The following is a 19,304-nucleotide window of genomic DNA, read 5'->3' on the forward strand; positions in this document are numbered from 1 at the left end:
CCTGGTGACGGCCCGCCCGGCTCCGTGAGCCGATGTTTTCCGTCGCGGTGATGCGGCGGGTGCTGGCGTTTGTTGAGGGAGCGTTCTCGTTTTTGGTATTTGTCTCCTGCAGCAGGAAAAACTGACGGTGTTACTTGAAGGGTGTGTGGGTTAGTTCAGATGGTTGGCACGGCTCTGAGGAAACTGCTGCTGTGGATGGAGAGCATTATTACACTGAGAAGATTGCTCGGCCCTGCTGGGCAAGCTCTCAGTAAGTTATCCGAGTCTGTGCTGGGAAGGGGCAGCCCCCTCACCGGGCTGTGGCTCCTGTCGAGGAGGGAACATAGAGCTCAGCTGTGTGAGACCCTGTCCGAGTTCCCCTGCAGCTGCAGTTCAGTTTTGGTTCTCTTCAGCTGGAGGCTGCACAGCCCCTGTGGTTTCAGCACGGCTTCCTGTCCTTGGCCGCCCCGTAGAGCATGTACTCCACACAGCCTTGGTGTTGCTTTTTTCTAGGCTCAGCTGCTTCAGAAGAGACCTACTCCCTTGTTTAGAGGACAGCACAGAATGTGAACGCGATGTTTTTCTTAAATGGCAAAAGAATAAAACCTCCTGCACGTACCCTTCCCTCACTGCATAGCTCCGCTGCCCGAGTGCCGAGCTGGCAGCTTGGAACTTCCCTCTGTTGGCCTTCTGCCACCGTAAGCTCCGCTGTGGTTAGAAGCTCAGCTAGAAGGCAGGGAGAGGGCTGTTGCCTCTCTTGACATGCAAATTGGTGTCCAGAGGAAAAGCAAGTGCTTGGAGTTGGCAGCTCAGCTTACTCTGCCTGAGTACATGGCTTCTTGCAGGCTCCCGTCCTTTCTCAGTGGCCCTTAGACCAAATGGGTGCAGAAGTTACTTCAGTTTTGACTAGATGTTCTCTTTGGAAGTTAGAGCCTGTTGTGATTGATGACTTTATGGGCCTTTCTGGTTTGCAGCTCGGTCTGTCCTCAGCCCTTCTTAGGGAAATTCTTCAGAGAACATTGTGCACTTATAGTCTTGATCACGTCTGGTTCTCCAGCCCAGTCACCAGTTTGCTATATTGCAAAGGAGTCCATGATTTGCATTCTTATGTCTGTGGTCCTTCTGTCTTGCGGGGTAGATATGTAAGGATATGGGAAGGAGTCAATGGAAAAATAACTGGGGGAGGGAAAGGGGTATCAATGCATGGGAGAAGAAACAGTGACTTTTATTCCCATTCCCTTCTTCCTGTGCGCGCCGGGTGGGCAGAAGCTGCTGGATATAGTGGGAATGGGATGGTGTGGTTTGCATTGTGGGATGTGGCTTTTTTTGAAACTGGAACTCTGTGTGACTGGCCCTTTTTTCTGCAGACAATTTAAAAAAAAGAAAAAAAAAAAAAGGCAGCACTACTCCCCTGTGTCATATTCTAGTTTTATCCCTTGTTTTTTATAATATGTGATGCAAACAGCAAAAAGAAGCCTAAAGTAAGTTCTAGTTGAGTGTAGGAATGAGCAGCAGAATGGGCTGTAGCCTAATACGATATATTTCTGCAGTTTTCCCTCTCTGAAACTGACAATACAAGCTGTGAAGTATCTTTTCAGCTGATGCCTATAGAAGTCCCTGCTGGCACAGCATCTAACCCTTCTGTTTTGTTTTGTTTTGTTTTGTTCTCTGACCAGGCGGAAGATGGTAACATCGAGTACAAGGTGAGTCTTTTGTGGGTGTAGGAGGGTTTCTTCCCAGAGTTGTCTCACAGCAAATAACTTCAGGAAAGACAGTGTACGGGGAACATGCCCATGGGGACAGAAGAACAGACACTGTACTAAGGAAGAAACAATCAGTCATCTTCTGAGTGCCTAGAGATACCCAGTATGCTAGCTGGAAGAGTTTGAGCTCATCACTCATTTTAGGAATCTGTTTTAGGAGACAGGACCCACTGGTTTTCTGGAAATCTTCACATTGACAGCTGTAGGTGTCCCCGATAATCTAATCATTTATCACTCAGTTTGTGGCTATTCTGCCATTCACGCTTACTTGGCTCATTTATCATAAATAGGTGCCATGGTGCTGTCTTTTACCTCCACAGCAGGCAGAGTGCAGATTCCTTTGGGAAGTTGAAATCTTCTGCTCCCATATGCACGCATCCCTGTGAAACACTCTCACCTATCCCATGATTTCTGTTTAGATACTAACATAGAGTGTGTTTTCCAGAGGTGGGTCAGAGCAGGGGGCATTGCTTCACTGCGTTGATTTAGAGAGCTACTGGTTTGGGCACTGGGGTTACTTCCAGGCTGCGACTGTAACTCCCCCCCCCGTTAAACAGCTAAAGCTGGTGAATCCCTCGCAATACCGCTTTGAGCACCTGGTGACACAGATGAAGTGGCGACTACAGGAAGGCCGCGGTGAGGCTGTCTACCAGATTGGTGTGGAGGACAATGGGCTGCTGGTGGGCCTCTCAGAAGAGGAGATGCGTGCCTCACTCAAGACCCTGCGTCGTATGGCAGAGAAGTACGTGTTCACTTTTGTCTGAGGGACCTGTAGGCTTAAACAGCCTGTGGTACAAGAGAGACTTGGGTCCAGGAGTTCCCAGAGTAGCTGGTGGCACCACTCCATGGTGCTTGTGTATGACTGAAATTTTCTTATCATGAAGGTCTAGACGTAAGAATGGAGCTAGAGGACTTCTGGCCTCAAGCCTGAGGCTGCTGTCCTGCTATACCTAGCTTTTGTCCCATTCACTTTGTCAGGTCTGATTCTATATGTGCAAGGGCTGCTGAGTGTGAGCATGTGTGTCTCACTCTTCCCTTCTGTGTCTGTGGCAGGGTTGGAGCTGACATTACGGTGCTGCGAGAGAGGGAGGTGGATTATGACAGTGACGTTCCAAGGAAGATAACGGAGGTGCTCGTCCGAAAGGTGCCTGACAACCAGCAGGTAGGAACCTGTGACCTGGCTCTCCTCTCTTGCCAGAGATTTGCAACCCTCATACAAGAAACTTACTTTTGGGTTGGGAGTCCAAGCCCTAAAGGCAGTCTGCTCTAGATTGGCCCATAGCAGATGCTTTAAAGAGCTGCCAGAGGGAAGCTTTGAGGACAACGCTTCTTATCTCCAAGACTGTGGTTGTGGCACATACCAGTAGGAGAGATTTCCTTGATCAGAGATGAGAACCTGTTTCACTTCTGCAGCAACAGTTGTGATGCAACCCAGTGTGCAAACAAGGAAGAATTTAGACTTCCTGCTGATGTGTCATATCACAACACAATAAAGTATATCATAACTCCCAGATTATGATTTGCCATGAGCAAGAGCAGAATCTGAACAAAAGTACGCTGCGGTGTCTGTTGTGGAAGGAAACTCTGGGGCACATCTCTGCTGGTATGTGGTGTTCATACAGACCCAACGGAGCAGCATATTTATTTGCTCTTTTTCCCATAGTTCTTAGACCTGCGAGTAGCTGTGCTGGGGAATGTGGACTCAGGGAAGTCAACTCTGTTGGGTGTCCTAACGCAAGGAGAGCTGGACAACGGCCGGGGTCGAGCACGTCTCAACCTCTTCCGACATCTCCATGAAATCCAGTCAGGAAGAACATCAAGCATCAGTTTTGAGATTCTCGGTTTCAACAGCAAAGGGGAGGTGAGGAGAGGGCTGCTGAACACAGATGGAGGTGACTGGGAGGGTGGAGAAGAACAGGATTACCCTCCTGCTACAGTGCTGAGGGAAATATGATGGAAGAGTGGCAGTACAGCTCTGCGTCCCCTTACCCAAACCTGATCACTGCTTATGTCCATTTGCAACAGACATGATTTCTTACATCTATGATCTCTGCTAATTTTTTATGTCAAAAAGGACCGCTAAGAGCTGGCTCTTCCTTCACTTGCTTGCTGGGGCTCCTTTTCTCACCAAGTCCTCGTGTTCCTCAGGTGGTAAATTACAGTGACTCCCGAACGGCAGAAGAGATCTGTGAGAGTTCCTCCAAGATGATCACCTTCATCGACTTGGCTGGCCACCACAAGTATCTGAAAACAACCATCTTTGGCCTCACCAGCTACTGCCCAGATTTTGCTATGCTGGTAGTTAGTGCCAACACTGGCATTGGTGAGTGTTACACTGCCTGCACAGGCTGAGAGTAAAATATGAAGAGAAATGGGGGAGCAAGTTGTTGGAAGAAAATATTAGTCTAGAAGTCCCTTCTGGTTTCTTGTAGGCCAGCACCTCTGAGTGCTTGGGAGGAAGCAGGGCTGGGTTACTAGCTGTAGACTGTGCTAAACAGTGCTCTGGACAGAGGCTTTGTTTGAAATTTAAGACTGCGTTTATCGGGGGGAAAAAAAAAGTATTCTTAGAGGTGCTGAATCCTACAATCTTGTGAAAAGGCAGCTAGAGTTGTTCCATATTTTTCTGTGACACTTTTGTGGTTGTTAAGAAGGAAAATTACTGCATCCTTCTGAAGTAAGGAGATCAGTTACAATAATTCTGGGTTTTATTTTTCTGGGATGCTCTTGTTTTTTTTGTTTAAAAGAACAATTTTGCTTTTTCATTGCTTGATGAACTAACAGTTGGGATGAAATTTCTAGGGTGGGCTCAAGGCAAGGTCAGGAGATGTAGCTTTACAAAAATAAACAGCAACTACACTCTAACTTATCTCCTGCAGCGGGCACGACACGAGAGCACTTGGGCTTGGCCATGGCCCTCAAGGTCCCCTTCTTCATTGTCATCAGCAAAGTTGACTTGTGTTCAAAAGCCACTGTGGAACGGACAGTGAAGCAGCTGGAACGAATTCTGAAGCAGCCAGGCTGCAACAAGCTTCCATTGCTTGTCACCTCAGATGATGATGCTGTTACAGCAGCACAGCAGTTTGCACAGTCTCCCAAGTAAGGAAGCATTCTTTTCTGCTGGGAGCAGGCAGTTCAGACTGGGCTGCTGTGTGGAGCTGGGAAAGGGTGATTACAAGGGAGGCAACCACTCAGCAGGTTTCCTAACCTCTGCATTTTCACCTCCCAGGCCTTTTTTCTGGGCTGTGGGGGTGGAAGATGCCAAAGGCTGTGCTTCTCCAAAACAGAACTGTGAGTTGGAGGGGGGATCAGAGCCTCAACCAGCCACTGAGGCAGAGTTGTGCCAACCCCTTGTGCCCTCCTACTCTGACCATTTATCATTGTAGTCTCTGGACTTGGTAGATTCAGAATCTCAGCCACCTTCTGTAGTTGCAGTCTGACATTCTGCTTACTCCCGTTTATTTGTGTCTGACAGCATCACCCCAATCTTCACACTGTCCAATGTTTCTGGGGAGAACCTGGATCTCGTGAAGGTCTTTCTCAACATCCTTCCTCCACTGACCAACAGTAAAGAGCAGGAGGAGCTAATGCAACAACTCACAGAGTTTCAGGTATGGAAGGGTAGCTTGGCTCCAGTTCTCTTAGTGCACGCGTTGCTGTGATGTGTGACAAACATCTGTGGATTCTAGATAGAACGGGCAGAGACAAGGTGAACTACTGGATTACTGGGAGATGTTTGAGTAAAGAAAGAACTCGTTTCTTGAACAAGGCTTGCTAGGCTGGGTTGCATCCTAACCAAGGGATGCCCATTTCAGTGAGGATGTTGTTTCTCTAGTTGCCACTTAAAAGGCAAAGGTTCCTCTGAAAGGAATGTTGTGGGAGCTAATGAAAGCTCACAGATGGTGTCTGATTCTGTATCAGTGAGCAGCTTGTTCTCACTCTGGAGTGCTTTCTCATGGATGTCTGAGCAGCTTGTTCTTGTTGCCTTCTTGTAGGTTGATGAAATTTATACTGTGCCAGAAGTGGGAACTGTTGTGGGAGGAACTCTGTCAAGGTAAGGGAACAGACAGACAGGTGTGATTGTGAATGGTTGCTGGAGTTCCCACAAGGTTAGAGTTACCTGCTGCAGATGGAAGCAGTGCAAGCTTTATCCCTACACATACCAGATAACTGAGCCAAGGGAGGATGGAGGACCACAGAATGCTATGAAGTGTCATGAGCAGATCATTGCTCGTGCAGCGGCAGGCAAGGAATCTGCTCTAAAATTGCTAGATAGGAATGTGACCTGTAGTGTGCTGGTAGATGAAAGCATGCTGAGAACAGAGTCAGCAGAAGTAAGCCAGGATGCTAAGATGTTGCATTCCTTCTTCCTCAAGCAGGATGATGTAGATGGTAAGTCCTCTGCTCCCAGCAAGTTAACTGCATGCCACCCTGTGAAGAAAGCAGCTGTCATTCAGCTTCCAGGAACAGTGAGCACAGCTTGGCTACATTCACGCAAGTGGCAACTGCAGTCTCACCAGCAGAAATGATGCAGTGTGGCAGAGCAGTGGGAGGGAGTGGCCCCTGTCCAAGGGATTCTTGGTGTTTGAGGAGTGATAGTATGGCTTTTGCTCCTACTGTATAGAATCCCTATTCCTGGCAGTGTTGCATTCCCATTAGTTGGTCACGTACTTAGGTAAGAATCCAAAGACACTCACCTCCTTGGCCCTAGAGAGTCTGTGTAGGCTGATCTTGGAGAGTGCAAATTCCTCCTTGTCTCCTGATGAGCTCTGTCCTGCTGTTGTGCCTTGGGCAGTGGGATCTGCCGAGAAGGGGAGAACCTGGTGGTTGGTCCCACTGATGATGGGAAGTTCCTCCGGCTGAAGGTGTGCAGCATCCAGCGCAACCGCTCAGCCTGCCGCGTGCTGCGGGCTGGCCAGGCAGCCACACTGGCCCTCGGACCTTTCGACCGCTCCCTGCTGCGGAAGGTGAGTCCTGCTGTTGCCAGCTTCTTTGCTGGTCCAGTGAGTGGGACTGGAAGCTTCCCTGTGGATCTCCCATTGGTAGAGTGGGAGTGAAGTAGAAATATTTACAGAAAGCTTGTTGAAAGGGAAGGAGGAGGTTGCCAGGCTGTGAAGTGTGATGAGTACTGGACTGAGAGTGGGGTGCAAGTCCAAGTTCCAGAGTGGAGACATGTTTGTGGTTTTGGGTGCTGTTCAGAAACAGGAGGATTGGCCTTAACTAGTCTGAGCTTTTGGTTATTGTGCAGGGCATGGTCATGGTGAGCCCAGAAATGAACCCCACCATCTGCTCAGTGTTCGAAGCCGAGATTGTGCTGCTGTTCCATGCGACAACTTTCCGGAAGGGATTTCAGGTGACGGTACATGTGGGGAACGTGCGACAGACAGCTGTTGTGGAGAAGATCCATGGAAAGGTAAGTTGTGGACGGATAAGGGAGGAAGATGGAACTTAGTGTGGGACCTGCTGGTACTCCACCATGCCCTCTTCTAAGGCTGTGGGCTACTGGTATCTTAAATACCTGTCTTCCTTCCTAAGAGCACACTGCACTCCTTTATCCTTCCCATTTGGTTGATATTTCCTCCTCACAAAACAAGCAGTACCACAGACTACAGCAAGACTCTGAAGGGGGATGAGTTTTCCATTCCCCAGAGCTTGTGTTCTCTTGTCTCCCCCCGTGCAAACAATAATGGGAAGGACTTGAGCCACAGGGTCTGAAGGAGCCAACCTGCTCACTTGCTTCATCATCTTAGCATCCACATGCACTTCTCTTGTATGCATCAGTGGGACAGACAGGTCTAAGCTGTCCCTTTTTTCTCTTCAGGATAAGCTGCGGACAGGAGAGAAGGCTGTTGTCTGTTTCAGATTCATCAAGCATCCTGAATACTTGAAGATTGGAGCCAAGCTGCTTTTCCGTGAAGGAGTCACCAAAGGCATTGGGCATGTCACTGACCTCCAAGCCATCACCACCAAAGAAAATGGCCTGGAGGAATCTCTAGGGCCTGGACAGCTGAGCTTCTGACTACCACTAGGTCAGAGAGATGTCTGCTCACCAGCAACCAGGGAGAAGGATGAAAACTCCCGTGGGTCTCTGAGTGACGCCTGGAGCTGCTGCTGTCCCATTCTAGCAGGGGTGTCTCTCCTCCGTACTGTGAGATGGAGTCTCTGAGGGTTTCTCACATTTAGTGCAGTACATGAGGCAAGATAAGCACATTCTCCACATTGCCCACTGCTTTTGTTATCCTGCCTTCCTTCAGAATAGATTGGAGGCAACCACTGGTCTGGGCAGGCAAGTTCTGGCTTTGTTCACTGTTAGAAAATTACTGTTTGAGAGGAGCAGATGCCTTGGAGACAGGTAGTGAAGGGATGTTTTTCCACCTGTGACACAAGATCTGGTTCCATTCCAGCTGTTTGAGCACTGGGTTGATGCAGTCCTCAGCACATCCCTCCAGGCAGGAGATGGGAGATGCCCTGCTGCCTGCAGCAAGATCTTGGTTGAACCTATCAAAATGCGTTCAGGACACTTTTTAACATTTTAATCTTGGTTGGCTTTAATCTGCTGTGTGTCCATTTGTATGTTGGTTTTGCATTACTCCAGTCTAAGTGTCTTAACTATTGGACAAGCATCCTGTCCTGTTCCCCGTGTGCATGTACACACTCCTTCATGTGACTTTTAGGAAGCTGTGGCTGCTCAGTATGGCACAGCCTCCTGGCATTACAGCACGAAGGCAGAGTTAGCACTTGCAAACAGCTCCTTGCAGCAGCAGAGCAGGAGCTGTTTTGTGGAGCAGAGTGAGACCTGGGCCTGTGCTGGCATGGGCAGATTGTTTAATGGCTGTTCAGCTACAGGTGAAGTCTACATGCTGGCAGCAGTGGCTTGCAGTGAGCTCCCTGGTTTGGCAGCTCCAAGGCCCAGCCCATGCTTGCCTTAATGTGAGGATAGGCCACATTACACAAAACAAGGTGACTTCTGTTGTTTAGATGTGATTGGAAAGTGGCGTGACTTTATTTTTCTTCTCAAGGAAGACTTTTTTTCTTTCCCCTGCCACTGGGGTGTGTTGTGAGTGGAAGGCCATTGTTGCCGGCAAGGACTCTGCACGAGGAAGCATTCTCATTTCCCACATGCTGTTGTGTGGCTGCTGTGTGTAACAGCTCTTCCAGGCCCCTCAGCCCATAGGCAGGGTCTGTAGAACTGTACATGGACTTCTGGTTTTCTCACTGACTGTCAGACCAGAAGAGTCAGTCGTGAGCAATAGTCCTTCAGCCGACCTTGTCACATGGCACATAGCTTGCCATGGGCTGGGTGGCCCATGCTGCTGATCTGTGGACAGCATAGTACCTGGGGAGACAAAAGATGCCAGCACTGCAGAGTGCATGTTGGGGCTGGGGGAGGCTGGTGAAATGGTGATGTACCTGAAGGGACTCAAGAAGCAGCTCAATAATGGCAGAAGCAGGCACTGCCTGCCCAGTGGGAGGAGCACTGACCCAGCTGTAAGTCAGCTCAGCAGGGAGAACGCAGTTGCTGGGCCAGGGTCGCTGGCAGTGGCTGCCAGCAGGCTCTACCCTTTGGTGCTCGTGGCTCACTAAGAAAGCTGCCCTGGGGTGTGGGGAACATGATGCCAGCTGTTTGCAGCAGCCCTAGTGTCTTCCACACCAAAGCAGGCATCGGCTTCTCTAAACCTCTCTGAGATAGATAGCTGATGGCTGGTCCCATCTTGTCCCTACCAGCTGTGGCATGACTGTTCTTGGTGCCATGCTCTTCATAATTGGTGTTTTGTTGTCTTGACATTTTCTAATGCTGGGGCTTGTCCCTGTTCCCTGAGTGTCTATAAATAAATGTACAGAATAAAGATGTTTTATGGAGGTTGCTGGCCGAGTTGTATAGTGAGTGAGGGTGGAGCTAGGCTTTTGCTCTGCTGCCCTTGAGCTGGGTCATAGCTGCCCTTCACCCTGCATCCTGCACTCAGTCCTATAAATACCATCCTAGGGCGTGGAAGGAATGTGTGCATGCTGCTGTTTACAGCCTTGCTCTCCCAACTTATCTGAGCAAGCGTGCGGTGACAGGCAGCTATGTCACTCTGAGCACAGCTCTTCTGGCTGCTGGGGGCGGGACTGCCTGTGGCTGGGGCTTCCTCGCTGTCACAAGTTGCTCCAGAGCCTAACTAAAGGGATGCATTGTAGGGCACAGACCTAACTGGTGACTTGCTTTTAAAATAGCTCCAACCTTATCAAGGGGTTTGCAGCTGCTGTGATATCTCCCCGAGAACACGTTGTTCCCTTGGGACAAGAGGCAGAAGGGCTTCCCCATGGGAGTGATGTGTGTCACTGAGTGGCTGCGAGTTCTCATCTTGTTTTTGTGACCAGCAGCAGCGCCTGCTAAGGCCGGTCTTGCCAGACACTTAGGAAATGAGGTGTGCTGCTGTCAGAGGACTGTGAGGCAACCCTGCCAGACTGGTTGCTATTTCTCTTTCTCTGAGGACTTCAGGAAACTTGTCACTTTGCAAGGTGAGGGCTTTAATTAATGGGAGGGACTCTGTAATTCCTTCCTCTGCTCGCTGCCAGCAGAGCTTGCTGCAACACCAGCTTTGCGTTGTGCTTCTCAACATCTTGCAACTGTCATGCTATATACACTAGACAGCCACTGACAGCAGTGTGGCAGCTTCCCAGCACGGGAGAATGTTGGCTGATGGAAGGAGAGCAGCTCACAGCTGGAAATAGGATGGTGCTGCTCAGAAACAAAAGGGAAACAGCACATGCAACTATGGCTGTACTTTGCATCATTCTCTGCTGCCTGACAGACTCTCCCCTCTGCTCTGGGAGAGAAAGACCGCAGCTGATGAAACCCTCTGCAGAGTATGCGGAGTGTTTCCTGGCCCCGCCATGCACTGCTTTGACGTGGTATGCTCCCTCCCACTGCTCTGGAGCTGGGCTCCAGCAGCAGCAGCCTGGCTTCTGAAAGCGACTCAGGGGCTCCAGGCACTGCAGCATGGAGATGAGCCCATCTCCAGCCCCGATGGAGGGTCTCCTGTCAGTGCCCACTGTTTTGCTGTATAGTAGTCTGCTTTGTCAGCTCCGTAGCCACTGGGGTTAGTTGATGTTAGCAGTGTTTCTTGTGCATTCTATAGCTGGTGATGAGCACTGCATACTAGGCAGCAATACAGTTGCCAAACCATACATAAAGAAACCACTTAGGTGGAAGAAATAATCTATGGGGGGGGGGAAAAAAAAAAGCAGTTCCCCTTCTGGGAGGAAGGAATGGGAAACTTGACCATAGGAATAAGCTACTGTGAATAAATGTGGAAGTGCAAGGCCTGCAAGCGCAGCCAGTAGAGGCTATCATGAGATGAAGGGTTCTAAGTGAGTGAACAGGGGTTCAAACCTAGAGTTGGCTGGATCCTTCCCAGATATGCCAGTATTCTCACTACCTGCTTTTACAGCACTGGAAAAGCATTCTCATCACAGGAAAAACAATTACTTACAAAGCAGTGAGACTCAATAAATACCCATGGCAGAAGGTAGATGAGTGATGCAGCTTCTGGTAGCATCAAGCATGCACAGGCATGGTAGTCACCACCATACTATGTGTGCAATTCACAAATTTGGGTACATCCAGCACCACACACTACTCATCAGTTCTAATTCCTCTTAGAGTTGGAGATAATTTATTATATTTCTCTGGACTAAAACCTGAAAAGCAGTATAAAAGATTTTGTTTTTAAAAACACTGATTCTCTAAGAACTTCCAGCATGACTGTGCGTTAAGGAGATAAGCGCTTAAAGAAAAAATCTAAAGTCCTTGTCACGCTTTCCCGAGGTCGTTTTGCATTAGGTCCTGTTGGAGTCTTGGGCCTGTTTCTCACCTTGGCAGGAGACCCAGAAGCTGCAGCCTTGGGGTTGGGAACCTCTGCTAGAGCTGGTGGGGAGCTGGACTCCTGGAAGGAGCGTTGCAGCTCCACAGCAAAGTGGTAGTCCATGTGCTCTGGGAGCTCCCAGGCCAGCACATATTGGCCACACTTCTCACAGCACTGCTGGTCCCCTGGTGAGACATGAGGGAGCAGGGCTTTCTCAGAGGATGGCAAATTCTGCTCATTTTCCTCCAGAGCTGGCTCTGACTTCAGAAGGATCCTGGAGCTGGGTGGAGTTGAGGGTGTTTGTGCAGCATCAGACAGCAGCTCCTCACAGGGCGGCCTCTTGTAAGGAAAAGCACGGCTTCCATCTCTGGAACTCTGCTTCACAGAGGCCTCCAGCTCACGCTGCTCAGAGGCAAGTCCTGCACCATCTCCCTCTGGGTGCTCCAGGGAGCTGGGTGCAGGTGACTGAGCATGGGTAGCAGCTGGCAGGCTGGTTAGTATTGCCTGTGACTGCTGCCTTTCTGTCACCTTTTGGAAGAACGACTCAATAGCATTAGCTGGCTTCTGTCTATGCTCTTTGCTTGGGCTCCTGAAAAATTTGACCCTAGGTCTCGTGGAAGATGTGGCCTCTGTGCTGCCAGCAGCAGTGCCATCAGGTGAAGTGTCACTAGTCAGGAAGGAGGCAATGCCTGCGGAGAGGAATGTGGGAGCAGAGAACTTGCTAGCTGCGAGGTGCACTGATATGAGTGGTGGAGACCTGCAAAGGACAGACCAATGTCAACTCGGACACCATTCTGGGAAGCAAGTAGTTTCCTGAGGTAAGACTTTAAGCAGCATTAAATGCTCACAGGCAAGAGAGAAGGAAACTTGTGAAAGCACTTAGTCTGGGTATCTGACAAGTGGTGGGAGGGATGTTTCCTGTAACCGTTTGTTATGCTATCTCCAGAACACAGTCTCTCAGATACTGCAGGCTAGGTTGGGCACAGCAGAAAGTCTCATCCCAAAACAACACTTCCTCCCCCAGAAAACAGCTACCAGAGCAGGGACAGCCAGCTGCCAGTCTAGACTTTCAGTCCACCACAGCCTGGAGCTACTGTGACTTCTAGTCAAAGAGAGGGCCTCAGCAGCAGCCTTGTCTTAAAAGTACACTCTAGCATCTACTACAGAGCAGGAGGGAGGAAGTTATGTTAAATACAGCAGCTGTGCACCGCAGTTTTTCTGCCTGTCCCAATGGCCTCGTCCCAAAAAGCACCTTTGTCCTTTTCCTGCTGGTCAGCACAACCGTCATTCACATCAGTCAGGTCCTAGCAAGGATGTGAACCACTTCCTCCCATACTCACCAGGCCGCCTGGTGAGTCCCAGCCATATTGCAGTTTTGGATGAGGGCAAAGGCATCACTGAAGATCTTCTGGGCATCGTAGCGGGTGACAGCACAAAAGCGTGACAGCCTAGTGTCTCCCTGCATGCGGATGACCACCATCAGCTGCTTGGCCACTCTGTGGTTCTGCAGAGAGAAGACATAGCTGTGCCGCAGGCGACATCTACAGGGAAGAGCCGGAATGGCGGCAGAGAAGGTCTCTGCCTAGAGCGCTATCCAACCCAGCCACCTCTCGATGCTATGTGACAGATGGCAGCTTGTTCTGTCTGGCCTGATCTCCAAGGGATGTGATACAGGATGCAAGGACTTACAAAACTGCCTCACGCAGGCTGGCAAGCATTTTGTCCTCGCTTTTGTTCAAAGGCAGCTGTGTGCCATTTTCTGGCCTTGCTGCAGCAGTGAAACTAGCAGCTTAACTTCACCCCTGCCTGCAGTCTACCATTTGTGGATTTAATCATACTATTTGCTCTCAAAGGTCACACCATCAGCTAAGGGCTTGCAAGCTGCAACAGAACAGCAATAAGGCAGGATAAAAGTGCAGCAGGTTTCAAGTTCCTGCATCTTAAAGCACAAGAGAAGAACCATCCTTGGCCTTGCAGCATTCTGGGACAGTCATCTTTTCTGACTGGACTCTAGCACACTTCTTTGCTCAGAGCACCTCTGCAGTGGCATGCATCCAAGGGCAAGCAGATTTCCTTCTCCCACTGCCCTCAGCCTCTTGCAAGCAGCTCTTGGTGAACATACCCTGCGTGGCTTCCTGAAGGCCTGGCCCCGTCAGGCACAGAAGGAAGGATGCTGTCCCTGCACTCCTCCTTACCTGACTCCTGTCCTTGATCAGCCTTGATTCCAGCTCCAAGGCCAGCTGCAGCAGCCAGTGTTGCACCTGGATAAAAGAGTAATCACAAGCAGGTCTGGGCCCACACTCACAGCACTGCTGCCAGGCCAAAGCAATGCTACAGACACTGAGAAACACTGGAAGGGGATCAGACTGAAACAGAAATTTTTATCACAAAGCCCAAAGTCTGGAGTGCTTCTGGAGGAAATGGCCCAGGCTACTCCAGAGGTAAAGCACTGCGGACAACAATCCAATCCTACCGCATTACTACCAGATCTTGCCTAAAGGTAGTTAGGCTCCACAGTGCTGGCTCTCTTATTGCCTCTCCCCTCCTTTCAGCTAGTTGCCTTCCTTCTAGCAACCAGCCCTGGAAGCTTGGTACCATAAAAGCCTTTTTGTTAATGGAAATTATGAGGCTGGACCTTTTTATTTATGAGTTTTCAATTCAATTCTGTCAACAGGGGATTTATCTAGCAGCCCAAATTACTCCCTGCCACTAGATCACTGGCTTCAGTTTCAGGATACCATGACACAGAAAAGCAGCAGTTCTGCAAGCTAATCTCTGCTTTTAGAGTTCTTTCTTTTATTCTCCAATCCGAAAGCTGAGTTTCTTTTTGCAAGATGTTGGCTTTTCCTACCTCCTTCTGTGTAGCCAGGGCTGTTTTCCCAGGGAAGTTCTTGCTGCAGCCAATGGACTGAGGCAAGTGGCGGTTCTTGACAGGTTCATCATCAATTCCTCTGCACAGATCATAGAGCCAGGACCTGAAAGCCAAAGAAGAATGATGATGTAAAGGCAGCCAGTGTAGCCCCTATGGGAATGTGTAAACACAGGGACACCCCACTGCAGAGGTTCCGCAGGTGCCAGTGGATAATTTGCTGCCCTGCATGCAGGCAACTGTGACAGGCACAACGGGCAGTAGGATTCTGTCCCTGCTCTGACATCAGCAGTGATGAGCTGCCTCCCTTCTTAGCCAAAATGCAGCAAGTGGTACATCATTACCCAGTCTTGTCTCCGAAGTGAGTCTGGAGCTCCATCTCACTGAACTGCGTCACCTGCCCGATGTATTCCACTCCCAGGATGTCTGTGATGGCAACACCAAGCTTGCCCCCCAGGTTACGGCTACAGCAGAGGAAAAAAAAAAAAAAATGAGAATAGCACACCACGTGGAAGACTATGATAAGCCTTTCTGCTGCAGCTGCCACTAGTTCAGAATAACTAGAAGCAGTCAGAAGCTGGTAGGACAGAAGGGAACAGTTGGTACATGACTTTTGCTAGAAGAAGGCTGAATATGGGTTGAAGTGGGAATTGCTCCTCAGCTCACCCAGTTTCAGTGACTCTCTCAGTTCCGTCTTGAAAAGATAATCCTAAACTATGCCCTTAGGAACACCTTGCACACTCCATGCTTTCTATCTATATGGTCAGGACCTTTGCCCACCTCCCACTTCCCCGTCACTAGTGATACACTGAAGGCAGAGAACAGCACTGCAAGTCTGGAGACCAGGGATCCATTCCTGCAGAGTAGTAGGGCTGGTAACACTTCCTCACAAACAACAGCATTTGTGCACAGTGCAGATGCTCAAAATGAAACTAAACCTGCACGCTGGAAAAACAGCTCTGTCACTACACTGGGACACAGCTACAGCTTCCCTGCCCATGGCTGCTGCTGGCTTACACCTGTGCATCCCAGCAGTCATCCTGAGCACAGTTCTTCCCAGGAAAAGCCTCTGATGATGCCGGTGGGCTCTTTGGGTGCAGATTGTTCACTAGCAGGTCTGCAGCTCCTAAGCATGGTCTGTCATGCACAGCTGTAAGAGATTCCTAGCAGGATTTCCTCTCCCTCTATTAAATAGACCGATGAACAGTTACTGTGGATGTTGAAAGCCTTTGCTGACTGCTGTCAATTAGCATTAGACCGCTCTCTGGTGAGACAGCCAGGAACAGTTTCCTACCCCCAGGTCTCTTTGGTCACTTTATGCAAGTAAGGACAAAACTAACAGAAGCAAGGACCACAGTAACGAAGGCAAGCAGAGCTCTCTTCCTCATAAAAAGCCTAGACTGAGGAAGTGCAGCACCAGCATTTCAAATACGTGCTCTTGCCACACAGCAGCTCAGCCTAAGCCCCAGGCAGCACAAAAGCAGGCAGCTCCCCAGTACTCACATACTGCTGACAGGCATCTGGCTGAAGAGCTGTGGGACAGATCGTGAAGATACCAGTGTCTGGCGGTTGGGCTTGTTTAATCCACAGGCCAGTTTTGCCAGCATCTGTAATTTGGAAGAGGGTGGAAAGTTTGTTATTAAAAACTGTGCTGACTTTATTGTCCAGAACTCAACAGCACGTCCTGTTTTAGCAGTGCTAAGGGCCGCCTTTGGAGAGGCTGCCAGGAAGAGCACAGAGGTTGCACCACTACAGGACCACCCAGCATCTCCATAATCCTCCTCCAGCTATTGCTCTCACTATGCTTGCTCCTTCATCTTCTGTTTCTATCTTGATTTTTCTCAATGTCACTGTTTTAAGATTCTCTCTGCAAGGTCTACGGCAGCATAATGCTGCAAAAGGAAATTGTAAAACATACAAACACTCGCTCGAAAGGGATGTTCTCTCACCTATCTGCTACACTGCTTCCTCTCTCACCCCAGTCTAACACAGGATCAAGAATACACAGCTGAAAAGTATGGCCGATTTTAAAAAGTCCCATAATTTCATCTTTCACTGCTTTACCACACATAACTAAACAAAGCTTTCTTCCCACAGAGTAGGCTGCATCTTTGTTAACAGCCTTTTTCAAATCCTTGCTCTTTTCTAGACAAGGCAGAGCCTTTTCCTTCAGCTTTTCATATCCAGTCATTTTGCAGCTGTCCAGATATTCTTGTTTCACTGGAGACTCTTCCAAGTTTTACCGCGTTGTTCCTGAAGCAAACTGCTGCAAGCTGAACCAATGACTGATGAGTTTACTCTTTCTGACACCTCTCTAATTAGCACACACTGCATTTGTGCTCCCATTACTGACTCATCCTGCTGATTGCTCACAATAACCCCAGGCTACTTCCTGACTTACTGCAACTCAGTCAAAAACCTCCGTATTTTATTTTTTCCTGAAAGCCACTCAAATAGAAAGGATTTCAGCCTGTTTCTGGATTTCTCCAAGCCCAGAATTTTCCTCCCTAATCTCATCTCCCAGAACTCTTACAGCCCAGGTCTTCAGCCCTGTCCGTGCTTAGCATTCACTGTAATTCCTACAGCTGTTATCTCCTTATGGGCTTCATAGAAAACACTGGCTCTTACTGGAACTCAGACTGATCTCCCCCCAGGATCCCACTTTAGACATCCGAATTTGACTGCAATTCACTAAACAGTTATTACAGACTACAGTATTTTTATTTTAGGTAGATGCAGACAGATAACCTCATTCACGTTGTATCTTACCAAGTTACCATCTTCTACTTTTAATGAGAAGTGCATCAGAAAACCTTAAAGTTTCTCCTGTATCAGACCACTGTCAAGCGTGGTACATGGCATTAGTTTGGCACTAGTCATTCCTAGTAAAACCTTGCTGTTATCTTCCTAGTCCTTCCAAATAGCTCATTTGGTGACTTTGTATAGTTTATCAGCTGAGTTCCTGGTATGCTCTAACCAGTTAACTCATTAGGAAGAAAATGGTTTTAAAACAGGAAAAACAAGAGTTTAAAGCAGGTAACCTTCACCCTTGAGTTTTAGGGAACAGTGGGTGCATTCACTGAATGATTTTTACTGACAAATTCACCGTGATCTGGAGGAAGAGGAATATCAGTTTGCTGGCACTGAGGTGAGCTGAGCTGCTTTTCCTCTTTCTGGACTCTGGCACACTTCTTTGCTCAGAGCACCTCTGCACTGGCATGCATCCAAGGGCAAGCAGATTTCCTTCCCCCACTCCCACTGCCCTCAGCCTCTTGCAAGCCTCTTGGTGAGCACACACTGTGTGGCTTCCTGAAGGCCTCTTCAATTGGTCTCTGCTGCCTGCAAGCCATGCTCTGGACAATGCTCAGCCAACTGCTGAGAGTACCTCATGCACAGCAGCAGCTGCAGAAACAAACTGACTTTGATGCTGTAGTTGTGGATGGTTTCCTGCTGGGCAAAATGCACTGTGGTCTACTGAGAACCCCTAAAGCTTGTTTCAGCCTCTGCAGAAAAGGCTCATACACACACACAGCTGAGCTGGCTGTGGCAGCACAGTAGCACATTCTGCACCATGGCCACGTGCAGGCTTCTGACCTGGTGGTCTCTGCACTGCACTTGATACAATACATACATAGTTCTTCAGAGACAGCCCATCATAATTTCCTTATTCTCCTTAAAAATAAAACGCAAGAATGGGAGATGCTTAATGATGAGCAGGAAAATTCTGTTATGGAGAGCAAATATGGAAGTTGAACATCCATCCCATTGGAAATCTCTGCACCAGTGCTCTTGTGCCAGAGTCCACTTACTGCTTTTAAGGTGAGCCTGTGCAGAACTAGCTCCAGTATCTGCATTTGGTTGGTGGAAGCTTAAGTTGTATCTACAGCAGTCCAAGATAAGATGTATTTCCCCTAAGTTCAAAGCATCTGCTTAGCCTTTATCTTTTTCTCATTTTGGTCAGCGCCTGCAACTCTAAAGTTGTAACGGGCGAGCCTCTTCTGCAAAGGCTGAGCTCCACAACTGCAGCATCAAAGTCAGTTTGCTTCTGCAGCTGCTGTCATGCATGAGGTGCTGGTGTGGCTGGCTGAGCATCACCCAGAGCATGGCTAGCAGGTGGCAGAGACCAACTGACCAGAAAGAGGAAAAGCAGCTCAGTACCAGCACGCTGGTGTTTTCCTTCTTCCTCCAAGTCAGTGGGAGTTTGTGTCAGTAAAAATCATTCTCTCGCTATAGCATTCCCCACTCATCTTCCATCTCACAGGTTTAGAAGAACACAGCGGCACTGCTGTGGCACATTCTGGCTCAGAGAAGCCAGGCTGATGCCTCACACACGTACTTTATTGTGCGAAATCCCAGCTGAGCACCTGAATCCGGTGGCCTTCTCCACAGCCACCCTCATTTCCTCCACAATGACTGCTCCCATGGACAGCTGCAGGTCGGGGCAGTTGAGGTTATCGAAAGACAGTGATGCCAGCCACTCCTGCAAGCCACGCTGCCGCAGCTCCTCTACAGAAGGGAATGCAAAGGGGAGTAATGTGGGTGTCGATGAGCCCAGCAAAGGGACCGATAGCATCGGCAGGCACCAGCAAACCGCTGCCTACATCTGAGAGCGCGCACCAGCAGCGAGGAAAGAAGCAGCGGCTTAAGAGCTATAGGCTACGGGAGCACACAGCTCCCACTTCCAGCGCCGTGCTTCTCGGGGGAACGAAGCACCGCCGCCCTCCGCACCAGCAGCACCAGCAGCACAGCGGGAAGGGACGCGGCGGGATGGCAGAGCCGCGCCCGGCTAAGCGCCGGCCCGGCACCGGGAGCCCCGCGGGGCCATCGGGACCGAACCCCGCGTACCCT

At 49.4% G+C, this 19,304-nt stretch overlaps 2 protein-coding genes across 2 annotated transcripts; one reads left to right on the forward strand and one right to left on the reverse strand.

Annotated features, from left to right (window-relative positions):
• The first annotated feature begins 1,655 nt into the window (after nucleotides 1-1,655).
• Nucleotides 1,656-11,075, forward strand: GTPBP2 (GTP binding protein 2). Its single transcript, XM_010706893.2, has 11 exons — nucleotides 1,656-1,682; nucleotides 2,300-2,484; nucleotides 2,796-2,904; nucleotides 3,406-3,603; nucleotides 3,891-4,065; nucleotides 4,619-4,838; nucleotides 5,215-5,350; nucleotides 5,735-5,793; nucleotides 6,535-6,706; nucleotides 6,988-7,152; nucleotides 7,561-11,075. Exons 2-11 carry the CDS (start codon nucleotides 2,351-2,353, stop codon nucleotides 7,756-7,758), a joined length of 1,566 nt encoding a protein of 521 aa, XP_010705195.1. The 5' UTR covers nucleotides 1,656-1,682; nucleotides 2,300-2,350; the 3' UTR covers nucleotides 7,759-11,075.
• A 306-nt stretch (nucleotides 11,076-11,381) lies between these two features.
• POLH (DNA polymerase eta) lies at nucleotides 11,382-19,256 on the reverse strand. Its single transcript, XM_003203945.4, has 7 exons — nucleotides 18,793-19,256; nucleotides 15,960-16,063; nucleotides 14,801-14,920; nucleotides 14,439-14,562; nucleotides 13,783-13,848; nucleotides 12,928-13,091; nucleotides 11,382-12,344 (listed from the first exon to the last, which is right to left on the reverse strand). The coding sequence occupies exons 1-7, from the start codon at nucleotides 19,027-19,029 to the stop codon at nucleotides 11,495-11,497; spliced, it is 1,665 nt and encodes a 554-aa protein (XP_003203993.1). The 5' UTR covers nucleotides 19,030-19,256; the 3' UTR covers nucleotides 11,382-11,494.
• Nucleotides 19,257-19,304: the final 48 nt, after the last annotated feature.

The sequence above is a fragment of the Meleagris gallopavo genome, chromosome 2 (assembly GCF_000146605.3).
Source record: "Meleagris gallopavo isolate NT-WF06-2002-E0010 breed Aviagen turkey brand Nicholas breeding stock chromosome 2, Turkey_5.1, whole genome shotgun sequence".
Classification (NCBI taxonomy): Eukaryota; Metazoa; Chordata; class Aves; order Galliformes; family Phasianidae; genus Meleagris; species Meleagris gallopavo.